Raw genomic sequence first — 16,676 nt, forward strand, 5'->3', positions numbered from 1 at the left:
AGCAGCCACGGTGAAGTTGGAAGGGGTTAAAAATCCATCTGACAAGAGTCTGCATCAGTGCAGAATTAATTTTTGGCATTTAATTCAGTTTGAGAGCTTCTAGTACAGGAAAAGAAGGGCTGGTTCTGCCTCGGCCTCAAACTCTTTGCTGTAGTTCCTGTTTTTGTTACAGAAAGACAAGAACTTTCAGAGTATGTTGGTATATTTAGACTTAAACAAACTTTATTGATCCAGAAGGGAAATTGCTTGGTCACAGTAGCTTAGTTGCACATAAAAATCACTATTGAGAACCCAAAAAAAAGAAAGATAAAATTAAACAAAAATAAAATAAAATGGTATAAGCAATTCATTTACAAAATGAGTATATGAACAAATGAAATAGACAAAAGGAAATATATATTGGATACATAGGAAAGATTAATAAGGTGCAATAATGTGCATTAAGATTAATAACATGGAGTTACCTGTTGCAGAAAGGTGAGTTGTTGTACAGCTGGATAGAGTTTGGTATGAAAGTAAGAGAATGAGCTCCGCTGTCCCTCTATAGTCTGGTGTAGTGGATGAGATGGATTGTCCGTGATGGACGGCAGTTTGTCTGGTGTCCTCCTGTCCCTCACTGAGACAAATGTCTCCAACTCACTACTGATCACATATTCAGCCTTTTGGACCAATCTGTTGATCTTACTGATCTACCTTTTTGCTGGTACTGTTCACCCAGCAAATCACAGCAAAGTATAAGGCGCTTGCAACAACAGACTGGTAGGAAGTCTCCAGCAATTTGCTGCATGCATTAAAAGAGGAAGTGGTCTACTCAGCCTCTTCTTGTACACATTTGTACCTCACCCCTTGACGATGACCCAGTGTCATTTGGAGTCATTCAGACGATATTTAGATCTGCGTATATCCATATAGTGGGAGTGACTAGGGCACCGCAATGCAGCCGGGGTCTGTAGATTGACCTACCTCTGACCTGGATGATGTCATCTCTGAACTCTCTGATCTCAGAAACTGAATAAAAATATCATACAACCTTGCACAATTAAAGCTCATTTCAGGCTTTCCATGACTGCAAGGTTCCATTAATTGCCCAAATCCACAATGGTGTGCGTGGACTCTAACGGGCGTCTGACTCCGGCTGCATGTTATTGCATGGCTCATAGGCACACTGTTACAGGCTCACACTTTGCAGTGCAGCCTTTGTGGTTTGTGTGTGTTTGTGGTGAAGTCATGCCCATCAAAAACAACCCAACATCAGGCCATGACAGGCAAGTAGAGCTCCCCCTGGTGTCTGGCTGCAGTATAGGTCATGAGCTCCACCTCCTCCATGTTAGTGGATGGGATGTGGGCCAAACTAAAACTTGTGTCATCCATATTTTATACAGTCTATGGTCTTCACACATGGACGTGGAAATCCTGTCCAACCTACAATGCAACACTGTCTGTGGAATCATGAGTTCTCCATTTAAATATAAAAAAAATTTCCAACCTAATTTTCTAATTGGGCCTGAAAGTAGTTTTTGGAAATTGATTCACAGATATTAAACTGTAGAAAATGATTATCTTGTGATTATCTGACTGTAAATGCTATAAGTCTCCATCCTCATCCTATCTTCAGGTGGGATTCTTCCTCAACGCCTACATCATGAAGTTTTACTTCTGCCAAGCTCAGCAGCATGAGTCCAGCAGCATTATGGTTTACCTGAAGAACTTGGCTGTAGCTGACTTTCTACTCTGCCTCTGTCTACCTCTACGTATCATCAAACATGTTGGCAACTCTACCACTATCCGCCAAGTCTACTGCAAGTTTGGCGCTTCTGCTTTGTACCTCAACATGTATGTCAGCATCCTGTTCATGGGCTACATCGCTGCAAACAGGTAGGCCAGGTTTAGGCAACAATGTAGCATCATGGATTTATTTAAGAAATCTTCAGTTGTATGCAACCTTGATTTATCTGTTCCATAGATCTAATGTATGCAATAAAACCCACATGAGTGAACCCCAGGCATATCTTGTGCTTGAAGTTCCATCCGACACAAAATAAATACATGCAAACTGTTATTTATTGACTATCTGTTGAGGTTTGTCTCACCTCTTTCCAGGTATCTGAAGATTGTTCATCCTTTGGGAACTCACATTCTGCAGACAGTGAGGGGTGCCCACATCCTGTCTGTGGTAACCTGGGTTTGCTTCTCATTTCTGATGATTGTCTACACCATCCTGTCATTCATCAAGGAGAAGTCTTTGACCTCTGTCCCCAAAACAGCTCGTTGTGAAGGCTTCCACGGCGGCCAGCTCACCTTACTGCACACAATCATGCACAGCTGTTGGGTCGCCATCTTCCTGTTTGTCCTTGTATCCCTGCTCTTCTTCTACTACAAAAGCTCTCACAAAGTGTTGCTGGCACAGCAGAGGCAGCCGGCGTCCTCCAGCTCCAAGAAGCTTGCAAAGTCACGGAGGAACATGTTAGTGCTGGTCAGCGTCTTCTGCTTTTGCTTTCTCCCCTACCACCTAGTGCGCGTTCTCCACACTTTCCAGTGGAGTTATTGTTCATGGAGAAAAGCTGTTCGCTACCTGAAGGAGGTGAGCATCGTAATGTCAGTTCTCAATATCTGCCTGGACCCGATCATCTACTTCATCTACTGCAAGGCGTTCAGGACTCGGTTTAACCACAGAATGGTTTGTACAAAGTCAGAATAATTTCGATTTTCCGTTGAATAAATGTTTGTCATGTTATCTGTCGGCGGCACAGTGGCGAGGTGGTTAGCACTGGGCACCGGTTCGAATCCATGGGCCGGCTGGCCTTTCTGTGTGGAGTTTGCATGTTCTCCCTGTGTCTGCATGGGTTCTCTCCGGGTACTCCGGCTTCCTCCCACCATCCAAAGACAAGCTCGTTAGGTTAATTGGTGATTCTAAATCGGCCATATGTGTGAGTGTGAGCATGAATGGTTGTCTGTGTCTCTATGTTGGCCCTGCGATGGACTGGCAACCTGTCCAGGGTGTACCCCTGCCTCTCGCCTGATGACAGCTGGGATAGGCTCCAGCAGACCCCCGCGACCCTTAACAGGAATAAGCGGGTATAGAAGATGAATGAATGAATGAATGTTATCTGTCAGTGAATTAATCAGAGGTGGCAAGTAACGAAGTAGAAATACTTTCTTACTGTACTTAAGTAAAATTTTCTGATATCTGTACTTTACTAGAGTATTTCTTTTTCTGACGACTTTTTACTTTTACTCCCTACATTTGTACACAAATATCTGTATTTTCTACTCCTTACATTGGAAAAACAGGCTCGTTAATTTTTTAACCTCCACGGATGACAAGACGTAAAAGACGTGACATGATCGCACCATTGACTGTATATACTAGATCGCACATGACTAGTGCATCGGACTGGAGAAGGAAAGTCGACGATGCGCTTCCTGTGTTCTTCTTCTACTGTTTTGAACAGGCAGCCTGTTGATTAGTTTGAGCTCTGCTGCCACCTAGTGACTGGAGGCTTGTTTATCGGCCAAGCATCAATAAAGACAGTAATACTGAAAGTCCACCTGACCCCACTATTTGAGAACTACTGGTCTAATGTGAAAAAAATGAAAAAATAAAAAATTCATGTATGGTGTGGTTTCTGTCGCTATCATTTGCTTTTTGAGGATTTTTTGGAAGCTAGTTTACAATGTTAGCAATGCTATGGAAACACACCGTTTTGATAGTTTATAGTGAACACTAGCTAGCTGTTCAAAAACAACAACCCAGTAACCTTCAGTTTATTATTAAAAATGATCCAGATGCTCATACAGGACATCTGGTCAATTAAGTCTAGATTATTCTGCTGGAACTTTTTCATTTTGCAAAATTATCAACGGATGAATTGTTTCATGGCAAAATAAGTTTTACTTTTTACGTAAGTACATTTAAGAGCCTCTACTTTCTGACTTTTACTTGAGTAAAGGAGTTGAATCAGTACTTTTACTTTTACCAGAGTATTTTTTTACACAAGTATCCGTACTTTTACTTAAGTACAGAATGTGAATACTTTTGCCACCTCTGGAATTAATTACTGAGCCTAATCTATAATCTCTATGAACAGTTATTATGAAGCAGTCCCAAAAAATCTGTGTTTTGTTGGTGAGCACTTACCGTGATCATTCATCAAAAATGTATGTACTAATCAAATGTCATCTCTTTATTTATTTATTTATTTATTTCATTTTTTTTTTTTTGACAGCGGACCAGTTTGAGACGTGAGGAGGGAGTAATGGAACAAGACGAAACAGCCACAGTGAACTGTTAGATGAAGAGCTGCAGGCAACCAGCTGCACAACTCCAACTTCTTGGAGAGAGAACTCCTTTCACTGCGTGCACTGTTCTTCACAGACCCATGCTGTGTGCAGAATAAAATTAGATGATGGTCTGTCATAGAATTGCTGGAAAAGACAACTCCTGTCTGACCTCTTTATTAAAACTAAAATATTGTCATCACAATTCTGATATGTTAACCATGTGACAGACAGCTGGGATAGGCTCCAGCCACCCTCTACGTCGCCCCCGGAGGAAAAGCAGTTACAGCTGATGAATGAATGAATCATTCTTTGACTGCTGTATTAAAATGCCATTTGAACTTAATTTCAAAAGCCTACAAAATGATGTGATGAAGTGTAGTGCAGCAATAAGTATCACACATGTTAATTCTGAGCTTCATTAATACAGTTTGTAATGTAATAAGTGTTTAAACTGTGATAAAAATAAATAAATGTACATGCAGGATGTTGAATGACCTCAAGCTGAAAGCAGCATATTAAAATTCAGCGGTAAGTGCGACTTCCTCATCACTAGCAAGAAACTTCTCTAACAGGCCATCGTAACCACATGAGTGTCTGAGCCGTGTAGAAGGAAGCATTAAATACAGCAGTCGGTCCCAAGTGTAGACATTACATTTTTGGATCATCCAGAGAAATGAATGACCAAGCTGGAACTGAAGGGACCTCTTCCTTCAATTGGTCCTCACTTACAAACCAGACCGAAGCTGACGATTCGACTCGTTGTGATCAGATCGACTCCTCTGTTCAACCTCTCTTCATTGTGATCTACAGTCTGGTGTGTCTGGTGAGTTTCTCAAATATCCATCATGGTTGCTTTCCTTCTCCCAACTGTCTACCGTCAGGCTCTTAAAAGTTATTGAAATATATTCTCGGAGGCATTTTTCTCTTCAAATCTCTTCATTTGTAAGACTTTTGCTCAATTCCCTTACACGTTCTCCCCATGTGGAGGCTGAGCTTCCTTAAATGTCTCTATAGCAGCCAAGACTCCGCATCAGTGCAGAATTACTTTTTGGCATTTAATTCAGTTTGAGAGCTTCTAGTACAGGAAAAGAAGGGCTGGCTCTGCCTCAGCCTCTAACCCTTTGCTGTAGTTCCTGTTTTTGTTACAGAAAGACAAAAACCTTCAGAGTTTGTTGGTATATTTAGACTTAAACAAACTTTATTGATCCACAAAGGAAATTGTTTGGTCACAGTAGCTTAGAAATCACTCTTGAGAACAAAAAAAAAGAAAGATCAAATTAAATAAAAATAAAATAAGATCAAAATAAAATAAAATATAAGAAAAAATCTAGTAAAATATAATAAAATGGTATAAGCAATTAATTTACAAAATTAATATATGAACAAATGAAATAGACAAAAGGAAATATATATTGGATACATAGGAAGGATTAATAAGTTGCAATAATGTGCCTTAACATTAATAACATGGAGTTACCTGTTGCAGAAAGGTGAGTTGTTGTACAGCTGGATGGAGTTTGGTATGAAAGTAAGAGAATGAGCTCCGCTGTCCCTCTATTGTCTGGTGTAGTGGATGAGATGGATTGTGCATGATGGAGAGCAGTTTGTCTGGTGTCCTCCTGTCCCTCACTGAGACAAATGTCTCCAACTCACTGCCGATCACATATCTAGCCTTTTGGACTAATCTGTTGACCCTACTGATCTACATTTTTGCTGGTACTGCTCCCCCAGCAAACCACAGCAAAGTATAAGGCGCTTGCAACAACAGACTGGTAGGAAGTCTCCAGCAGTTTGCTGCATGCATTAAAATACCTGAGCTTCCTCAGGAAGTGGTCTACTCAGCCCCTTCTTGTACACATTTATACCTCACCCCTTGACGATGACCCCGTGTCATTTGGAGTCATTCAGACGATATTTAGATCTGCATATATGCATATAGTGGGAGTGACTAGGGCACCACAACTTTGCTGTTCAGCCTTTGTGGTTTGTGTGTGTTTGTGGTGAGGTCATGCCCATCAAAAGCAAAAACAACCCATCATCAGACCGAAGGACAGAATGGAACATGTGTGTGTGGTCTGCATTCAGAGTCTGCAGCACAGACTGTATATAAAGATGGACACCACGACAAGCATGTAGAGCTCCCCCTGGTGTCTGGCTGCAGTATAGGTCATAAACTCCACCTCCTCCATGTTAGTGGATAGGACATGGGCCAAACTAAAACTTGTGTCATTCATATTTTATACAGTCTATGGTCTTCACACATGGACGTGGAAATCCTTGTCCAAGGTGACATTACGATGCTCACCTCCTTCAGGTAGTAGACAGCTTTGCTCCATGAACAATTACTCCACTGGAAAGTGTGGAGAACGCGCACTAGGTGGTAGGGGAGAAAGCAAAAGCAGAAGACACTGACCAGCACTAACATGTTCCTCTGTGACTTTGCAAGCTCCTTGGAGCAGGAGGACGCCGGCTGCCTCTGCTGTGCCAGCAACACTTTGCGTGAGGTTTTGTAGTAGAAGAAGAGCAGGGATACAAGGACAAACAGGAAGATGGCGTCCCAACAGCTGTGCATGATTGTGTACAGTAAGTCTTCACAATTAGCCATTATACCAATGTCTAATCTTCGCTGTGGGTTGGTAGAATCAGGCGGGGTGTACAAACGAAACAAAATGAAACACAGTGGCACAGAGGAAGACGCAGACCATATATACAAGAGGGTAATGTGGATCAAGTGGAAACAATCAGGAATCGGGGAAGACAATCAGACCGGTGACACAAGAGGAAGGGCAAGTGACCTGAAACGAGAGGAGAGTTAGTTTTCAAAATAAAACAGGAAGTCACGAGACACATAAAGAAAACAAATTCACCGTGGTGTGAATAAATGTGTGGCACTTGTGGGTTGCTTGGCTTTCACTCTTCTGTCCAGTTCATCCCAAACCAGCTCGATGGGGTTTAAGTCTGGAGACTGTGCTGGTCACTCCATGTTTTCAAGCTTACCATCTTGTTCTTTTTTCCTGAGGTAATTCTGGCATAGCTTGGACTTGTGTTTTGGGTCATTATAATAATAATAATAATGCATTTTATTTATAGGCACCTTTCTTGGCACTCAAGGACACCGTACATACATTCATAAAAGAAACAGCAATTCATAAAACGAAACAGCAATTCATAAAAGAAACAGCAGAGAATAAAATATGGGGGGGGGGGGAGGCAGAGTAATTGTCATCAAGTGGAGTAGGCAGTTTTAAACAGATATGTTTTGAGTTGAGATTTGAAATGGGGAAATGAATCAATATTTCTGAGTTGGGGTGGTAGTGAATTCCAGAGACGGGGAGCAGAGCGGCTGAATGCTCTGCTCCCCATGGTGGTAAGACGGGCAGTAGGGACAGACAGATGTACGGAGGAAGATGATCGTAGAGAGCGGGAGGGAGTGGGAACATGGAGGAGATCAGACAAATATGGGGGGGTGAGGTTGTGAATGGCCTTGAAAGTAAGCAGGAGGACTTTAAATTGGATGCGAGATTGAACTGGGAGCCAATGAAGTTCTTGAAGGACAGGAGTGATGTGGTGAATGGAGGGGGTTCGAGTTATGATGCGGGCAGCTGAATTCTGGACTAGTTGAAGTTTATGGAGAGATTTGTGTGGAAGGCCAAAGAGGAGAGAGTTGCAATAATCCAGACGGGAAGTGACAAGACTGTGAACCAGGATGGCGGCAGTGTGGGGGGTGAGGGAGGGGCGGAGGCGATTAATGTTACGTAGGTGGAAGTAAGCAGACCGAGTAATGTTATTGATTCAGTTTTGTTACTGTTAAGTTTAAGGAAGTTATGGGTGAACCAGGTTTTTATTTCGGAGATGCAATCAGTAAGGGAGGTGGGTGGGAGAGCGGACGAAGGTTTGCTGGAAAGGTAGAGCTGGGTGTCATCTGCATAACAGTGGAAGTGAATATTAAATTTGCGGAAGATATTGCCGAGGGGGAGGAGGTAGATGATGAGGAGTAGGGGCCCCAGGACAGAGCCCTGGGGCACACCTGAAGTGACGGAGGAGGGGCTGGATTTAAGGGACTTAAGTTGAATGAACTGAGTGCGGCCAGAAAGGTAAGATGTGAACCAGTCTAAAGAAGTGTAGGTGATGCCAATGGAAGACAGCCTGTTGAGGAGGGTGGTATGACAGATGGTATCAAAGGCTGCACTCAGGTCAAGGAGGATGAGGATGGTGAGGAGTCCAGAATCAGCTGCCATAAGGAGGTCGTTGGTAATTTTGATAAGTGCAGTTTCAGTGCTGTGGAGTGGGCGGAAACCAGACTGGAACTGTTCATACAGGTTATTATGGGATAAGTGAGAATGGAGTTGGGAGGCAACTGTTTTTTCGAGGATTTTGGAGATGAAGGGTAGATTAGATATAGGACGGAAATTGTTGACGTTAGTGGGGTCTGCACCAGGTTTTTTCAAAATTGGGGTAATGGCAGCAATCTTGAAGGATGTAGGGACAGTTCCAGTGGTGAGAGAGGAGTGGATGATGGCGGAGATGAGAGGGGCAAGGGAGGGGAGGCAGGTTTTAACAAGTTGTGTGGGGAGGGGGTCAAGTTGACAGGTGGATGGCTTGGATTTCCGAATAAGTTCTGTGATTTCTGAAAGAGTGGGGAGCTGGAAGGAGGAGAATGAGTGTGTGAATGGGTGGGAGTCGGCTGGAACACTAGAGTGAGGAATTGTGCCAAGGTGCTGATGAATATTCTGAATTTTTTCGATGAAGAATGACATTATGGAGTTACAGAAGGAGGTAGTGTACAAGTGAGGGGGGAGAGAGTCTTGAGGTTGGGTGATATTGTTAAGTAGGGAGAACAGTGACTTAGAGTTGCCTTTGTTGGCAGAGATTATACTGGAGTAATAGTGGGTTTTGGTGCGGGTAATTGAATCCTTATAACATAAGATGTGGTTATTGTACATTTCTTTGTGAATAGTGAGACCTGTTTTTCTGAAGAGACGTTCAAGTTGGCGACCTCTGGCTTTCATGAGACATAGGTCGGATGTGAATCAAGGGGCGGAAACAGAAAAAGAAAAAGATCTGGTTTTTAATGGAGCGAGGGAATTAAGGATATTATGGAGACCGGTGTTGTAATGGGAGACCAGAGCATCAGGAGTGGATAGATTGTGGATGTCAGGGAGGCAGGAGGAATGAATACTTAAGGTGAGAGTGGCAGGGTCGATATTCTTTATATTCCGAAAAGTAATAAGGCGTGTTTTTTTGGAGATGGAGAGGGTGAGTTTCACTGTAAACGAGAGGAGAAAGTGATCAGTTATGGGGAGTTCATCGGCTGTAAGGTCCAGAGGGTTGACACCAGAACAGCAGATTAAATCCAGGATGTGTCCTTTGGAGTGTGTGGGAAAAGTGGTATGTTGCTGACATCCAAAACTATCTAAACAGGAAATAAAGTCTTTGGTGAGAGGCAAATTGATATTGTCCATGTGGATGTTAAAATCTCCCAGAAGTATTATGTTTGGTGAGAGAGAGGACAAATGGGTGAGAAAAGCAGCAAAGTCATTTAAAAATTCACTGTTCGGTTTAGGGGGGCGATAAACAGTAGCAATAATGGTAGGAGTGGGACCAGACAGCTCGCAGACAGCAGATTCAAACGAGCTGGAGACGGGCACAGATACCGGCAAGACTTTCCACTTCTCGCGGTAAATTATCGCGAGACCTCCTCCCCAGCCAGAGCCACGAGGTTGACAGGTGTAAACAAACCCACTAGGAGTGGATTCATTCAGCTGAGAGAAGTCATTGAGCTGTTGCCATGTCTCGGTTAAACAGAGAAAGTCAAGCTTACGGTCATCAATGAGGTCCTGGATGAGATGTCCCTTGCTTGTCAGTGAGCGGATGTTGAGCAGAGCGAAGTTGAGTGAGGTGTTGTCACAGCTGATGGTGGTGCGAGCCGACCGAGCTAGGCGGGCTAGCACGCTATGGTCAACAGCCCGGCTGGTGGAGCGTGGAGGGCGACGAGAGCTGGACCAGATGGACTTTATAGCTGTTGAACTGTTGTGGAGGAAATGCCGGCGGGATCCTCGGTGGATATATCTCCGGCGAGGCTGGAAGGCGATGTCTGGGTGAAGGTGGAGAGCTTCTGGCGCAGGTCCAGGCAGGTGGCAGCGCAGCCGTAGCAGGTCGGTGGCCGAGTACTGAAGCATACCCGTCACTAGCTGGTGAACAGGCAGTAGAAACAGCCAGGCGCAGACAAACAGGGTGTATATCCTACCGGCCCGCATTGTGGATGAGGACTTAGGCAGCATCGACGGCTAGAAACGCCAGGTGAGGCTCAGACCGGGGAACAGGTGAGCTAGCAGTGAAGGCTCACACAAACGGTAGTGCCGACAGATCGCTTCAGTATTCCAAATGAAGGCAATTTCACTCGCCGGTTAGGTCATAAAACCAGAAAATGATTCAGAAGAGTCTGGAAAGTTAAAAAGTTAAAAGGTTACCGGCGAGCAGCGGCAGCAAGTTGTGCCAGCGTTCACTCGCGCAGTGATCTCGCGATCAACTGCCACCTATCTTGCTGTAGGATGAACCTCTGACCAACTACGCGCATACCAGAGGGTATTGCATGGCGCTGCAGAATGCTGTGGTAGCCGTTTTGGTTCAGGATGCCTCTCACTCTGTACAAGTCACCAACAATCCTCTCGCCTTCTCAACGACGTACAAAGATCCTGCATAATGAACCGAAGATTTGAAATTTTGATTCATCAGTCCATAATACCTTCTTCCAGTCTTCAGTAGTCCAATGGTGGTGTTTCATGGCCCAGGCAAGCGAGCCTCTATGTCTTATTCTGACATCTTAGCAATGGCTTTCTTGCTGCAACTCGTCCTGTCAAACCTGCAGCTCGAAGTCTTCTCTTCACAGTTGAAACTGAGACTTGCTTACTACGACCACTATTAAGCTGTGCTTGTTGTCCTGTGAGCTGCCTCTCACGCAAGATGTTAACTCTCAGAAGCTTGTCCTCTGATTCAGTTGTGGCTTTGGGTCTGCCAGACCTCTTCCTGTCAGAGTTCCCCCAGTTTCTGAGTGCCTTTTGATGGTGAAGAAAACTGTACTCACTGACACCTTGACTTTCTTTGCAATTTCCCTGTAGGAAAGACCTACATTTTTAAGTGTTAAGATGGTCTGTCTCTCTTCCATTGTTAATTGCCTTTTTCTCACCATTTTTGTAGCAACACACTGCTTTCTGCAGTACAATACTGTTCACCCGATGCTCATGAGGGTCTGGTACCACAGTGTGTTCCAACACTGCTATTATGCAGACAGAGGGGGGTGTAAGTAACCAAGAAAAGTTGGAACACCTCTAGGAATTAGTAACACCAGCTTTCAAGGCTGATTCAACCTTCATTGCTGCAGAACAGCTTTAAATTGTTAACCCACTTCGTGTTCCCTGAAAGAGGCCTTTTTGTATAATTCTGAAATGTACATTATTTTTCAGTTTTGGGTAACCAAACCTTTTGTTTTTAACCTCTGGCTGTTCAGTACTTACCTTTGTACCATTTCAAGCTATTCATTGGACTTGCACGACTTTCATTCATTCATTCATCTTCTGAAACCGCTTATTCCTGTTAAGGGTCGCGGGGGTCTGCTGGAGCCTATTCCAGCTGTCATCGGGCGATAGGCGGGGGTACACCCTGGACAGGTCGCCAGTCTATCACAGGGGACTTGCACGACTTGGATTGCAATAAATAACTGGAAAAATTAGGGTGTGTATTTTGGTATTTTGGTAGTATCCACTTTCCACCTCTGTGACATTTGACAGCTGGTTTACTACCTGTGCACATGTTCTCTGTGAGCTAGATGGAGACGTATGCAACGTGGTAGAGTAAGAGCATCTGTTCAGCTTCTGACTGTTGATCAAACACGTCTTCGGTCAGACTTTGCATGTAACCACATGACATCTGAATTACATTTACCGTCCTATTAAAGACAGTGACTCAAACCAAACATACGTACTGAGAGAGTGGTAGTGGTCACTGAGCTCGCTATTTTTGTTGTGTGTACCATTTAACTCTAGTAATGACTCACTCTAAGTTAGGGATGAGTCATTGCCTTACTTGTAGTGGTTAAATTATAGCGTTTTTTTTGTGTGTGTCTGCGTCAGGCTGCATCCTGCTGGGGATGGTCTGGTCTAGGTGGGTGCTACATGTCTAAGTAACATCCACAAGAATGCCAGGTCCAAAAGTGTCCCAGCAGAACATTGAATTAATTTTATGCCTGATCAGAGCATATTCAAGTCAATTTTCTACCCCCCAGTTCTCATGGCATCAAATAGTTCAATAAGGAGATATCAAGTGGGTGCAGCATGAATATTTATTGAGGAAATGTGAACATAATAATTGTTTCCGAAAGTGATGGGGCTGAATCCCAAACAGTGAAGGTAGATGGGTACTCCAACACATTTTGAAACAACAGGTACAGGGCCCCTGGACTTAAACTGCTGTTTTATACTCCCTGTCCATTGCTTACTATTAATGAGACGCAGGTGGCGGACTGAATGAATGTATCAGCGTGGAAAAAATGGAAGACAAGGGGACATATTTTAGTTGTTTAACCTTTGCCTGAGTTTCATGTGATAGATTTAGTCTGTATGTGTCTCCATTCAGTGGTAATTGTGGCTTCCTCATCACTAGCAAGAAAATTCTCTAATAGTCCATCGTAACCACATGTGTGTCATCGTCACAGCCGTGTAGAAGGAAACATTAAATAGAGCAGTCCGTCCCAAGTGTAGACATTATATTTTTGGATCATCCAGAGAAATGGATGACCAAGTTGGAACTGAAGAGACCTCTTCTTTCAATGGGACCTTCAGTTCGACTCATTGTGATCAGATCGACTCCTCTGTTCAACCTCTCTTCATCGTGATCTACAGTCTGGTGTGTCTGGTGAGTTTCTCAAACATCCATCATGGTTGCTTTCCTTCTCCCAACTGTCTACCGTCAGGCTCTTAAAAGTTATTGAAATGTATTCTCTGAGGCATTTTTCTCCTCAAAGCTCTTCATTTGTAAGACTTTTGCTCAATTCCCTTACACGTTCTCCCCATGTGGGGACTGAGCTTCATTAAATGTCTCTCTATAGCAGCCAGGGTGAAGTTGGAATAGGTTACAAGTCCATATGCCAAGAGTCTGCATCAGTGCTGGATTACTTTTTGGCATTTAATTTAGTTTGAGAGTTTCTAGTACAGGAAAAGAAGGGCTTGCTCTGCCTCGGTCTCTTTGCTGTAGTTCCTGTTTTTGTCACAGAAAGACAAAAACCTTTCACTTTCAGACTTGGTTGGTGTATTTAGACTTAAACGAACTTTACTGATCCACAAGGGAAACTGCTTGGTCACAGTAGCTTAGTTGCACATAAACATCACTCTTGAGAACCAAAAAAAAGAAAGATAAAACTAGATGATCGCAAGCGATCATAAAGGGGTCCGTGCCGTGGCAAAGTCGTCCCCAAGCGGGACGCAGAGGCATAAGAGGGTCGGACATGGCCTGAAAGGAGGCAAAATGTCTGCGGAGGAATTATTTGGCTTACAAGTAAATGAGAGTCAGGCAGGTCAGAAGCAGCGAAATTTGGCGGGCTTGTATGCAGTTTTCCACAGATACCATTGGCTCAGTCTGAGTAGGACATAGGACTTAAATATTTAGTCACCAGTAGTGCCCCTTATAGACCCTGTGGACTACTTTCATACCCTACTCAGTAGGGTATGAAATAGCCTGTAGTCTGGTGTAGAGGATGAGATGGATTGTCCATCATGGAGAGCAGCTTGTCCGGTGTCCTACTGTCCCTCACTGAGACAAACATCTCCAACTCGCTGCCGATTACATATCTAGCCTTTCAGACCAATCTGTCAATCTTACTGGTGTCCTTTTTGCTGGTACTGCTCCCCTAGCAAACCACAACAGACTGGTAGGAAATGTCTAGCAATTTGCTGAATGCATTAAAAGACCTGAGCTTCCTCAGGAAGTGGTCTACTCAGGCCCTTCTTGTACACATTTATACCTTACCCATTACCAAAACTGGAACTTAGATTTTTTACATCCTGGACCTTATTTGTGGTATAAAATCCGATCTGATACGTTTGTGTCCAATTTTCGGAGAGGTTTTGTTTTAGTTATTTGTGGGTATTTGTGGGAAGTGTGGGTGGGTCATGGATAACGTGACTCCACTTTTGGAACGTATACTGCGCAGATTCTGTCTGTAAACTTGCAAGATGGTGCAGCTCATATCTCTGGAGTACTAGGGATCAATGGGAGGAAATGGAGATGTGTCGTCCATATTTTATACATGCATTAATACACAGGATTAGATGTTACAATCCCTTGTGCCAAAATCCCAGGCAAAACACATTTAGAGGCCCTGTCCAACTGAGAAACCCCAACAAACCTACGGTCATGTGATATGACGATTAACTTACAATCTACATGAACTAAGTAAATGCTGCTGGCTTGTAGGCCTACAGAGCAGCAGAGGATAAATTCAAACCTTGTGAAATATAAGCTAGCTAAATGCTGCTGGCTTGTATGGTCCACTCAGCAAAGAAATATCGCTACCAAACAACATGAAGACATCAGATACCTGGCCAAGGCCCACTACACCTCGAGAAGGCTTAACAGTGACTTCCAGCGTCCTAGAGTCACCCCCCTCCACGCTGCCACTGCAAAACCCCGTTTTCCTCACAATTCAGTGACTTTCAATCATTAGCCTAGTCCTTTTATGAACCACGAACCAAACAACAGGTTCGAACAGGTTCGCCCTGTTGATGCAGACTGAACCATGAACCAACCGACCACATCTATCATGATTTGCAAACACACTAAAGTCACGCAGCCATCCTTACCTTTAGCTAGCTCCCCAGGTAGCATGTTTTCTACATACCCACAGCCACTCGCCCTCTCTCTCTGCTGCCCGGGACATGTTGCATACCGCAGTCCTCGGACTTTTTCCACGTATGTCCAGCTCACTCAGAAGCGCAATCGCAGATTTTGCCACAAATCCACGGCAGCCCACTTCTACCGGGCGGACATGAGCCCTCCAGCCTCTGCTCTGTGTCTGCTGCTAACTCTGCATATTTAGCTCTCTTACGCTCGTTCACCTCCTCAGAATATGGCTAAGCATGCATACACAAGTGCACAGTGAGCAGGCAGCATCCTCGCCTACCCACTGGTTTAGGTTCTGGGGAGTTGCCAGCGCAAAGTAGCCCCTAAATCTAATCCTGCTGGCCTCCTTGCTCCAAAGCTCTCTCCACTTCAACTTCCTTTTCTCCACACTTTCCCAGTTCACCCATTGACCCTGGTTAGCCTGCGACACTGCCTTAGTGCATCTTACTGCTTCCTCTTGTTTCTGTACCTCTTCCACTACCATCTGTCTCCTTTCTACTGTTGATGCCTTGCTCCACAGAGGTTTCCCTGCACACAGCCCGCGTCCTTGCTGTACATTGCCTATGATATCCCTATGATATCCCTATGCCTAAGAGCTGCCTGTGCTTGCTGTACTGTCTCTTTTGGGTTCCACTTCCTCCCTGTCTTAACAGTGGGCACTGCACTCCTAACCACTGGATCCTTCGACTGGGTGAGAATCATTTCCAGTTTAACTTTAGCACACTTAAACTCCTCTGTTAGGCTGGTAACTCCAAAATGCCTTTCCCATACAAGGCTGCGCCGCTTAAGCAGCGTGGGACACCGAGCCACTTTCTGATAGATGAATTAATCATCCTTTCCAACTTTTCTACCTTTGAGTCTATGGTCTTCACACATGGATGTGGAAATCCTTGTCCAACCTATAATGTGACTGTGGAATCATGAATTCTCGTCTCGTCTCGTCTTCTCCCGCTTATCCGGGTCCGGGTCGCGGGGGCAGCAGCTTCAGCAGGGAAACCCAGACAGCCCTCTCCCCAGCCACTTCAGCCAGCTCCTCCGGAGGAACCCCCAGGCGTTCCCAGGCCAGACGAGAGATATAATCCCTCCATCGTGTCCTAGGTCGGCCCCGAGGTCTCCTTCCGGTGGGACATGCCCGAAACACCTCTCCAGGGAGGCGTCCGGGAGGCATCCTTACCAGATGCCCTAGCCATCTCAACTGGCTCCTCTCGACGTGGAGGAGCAGCGGCTCTACTCTGAGCCCCTCCCGTATGTCCGAGCTCCTTACCCTATCTCTAAGGCTGAGCCCGGCCACCCTGCGAAGGAAACTCATTTCGGCCGCTTGTATTCGCGATCTTATTCTTTCGGTCATTACCCAAAGTTCATGACCATAGGTGAGGATTGGGACGTAGATCGACCGGTAAATTGAGAGCTTCGCCTTTCGGCTTAGCTCTCTCTTCACCACGACAGACCGGTTAAGCATCCGCATCACTGCAGTTGCCGCCCCGATCCGCCTGTCAATCTCC

At 44.6% G+C, this 16,676-nt stretch overlaps 2 protein-coding genes across 2 annotated transcripts in view; both read left to right on the top strand.

Annotated features, from left to right (window-relative positions):
* LOC311507977 (uncharacterized protein) overlaps positions 1-16,676 on the top strand; it is a gene marked incomplete at its 5' end in the record, with an annotated part of 50,478 nt that overhangs the window by 15,798 nt on the left and 18,004 nt on the right. The window contains one exon of the mRNA XM_084572557.1: positions 13,138-13,191. Coding sequence (XP_084428683.1) covers positions 13,138-13,191 — 54 coding nt within the window. The remainder of the gene's footprint in view (positions 1-13,137; positions 13,192-16,676) is intronic.
* LOC311508155 (P2Y purinoceptor 14-like) lies at positions 444-4,869 on the top strand. The gene is made up of 3 exons (XM_084572831.1): positions 444-1,875; positions 2,101-2,677; positions 4,227-4,869. Exons 1-3 carry the CDS (start codon positions 1,643-1,645, stop codon positions 4,290-4,292), a joined length of 876 nt encoding a protein of 291 aa, XP_084428957.1. The 5' UTR covers positions 444-1,642; the 3' UTR covers positions 4,293-4,869.

The sequence above is a fragment of the Chelon labrosus genome (genome assembly GCF_963514085.1).
Source record: "Chelon labrosus genome assembly, chromosome: 2".
Taxonomy (NCBI): domain Eukaryota; kingdom Metazoa; phylum Chordata; class Actinopteri; order Mugiliformes; family Mugilidae; genus Chelon; species Chelon labrosus.

Excerpts from the sequence above, each read along its gene's own strand:
- LOC311508155 (XM_084572831.1), top strand. The coding sequence starts at position 1,643 with ATGAAGTTTTACTTCTGCCAAGCTCAGCAGCATGAGTCCAGCAGCATT. Across the intron at positions 1,876-2,100 it reads GGCTACATCGCTGCAAACAG|GTATCTGAAGATTGTTCATC; the intron begins GTAGGCCAGGTT and ends ACCTCTTTCCAG. Across the intron at positions 2,678-4,226 it reads CTCGGTTTAACCACAGAATG|CGGACCAGTTTGAGACGTGA; the intron begins GTTTGTACAAAG and ends TTTTTTTGACAG.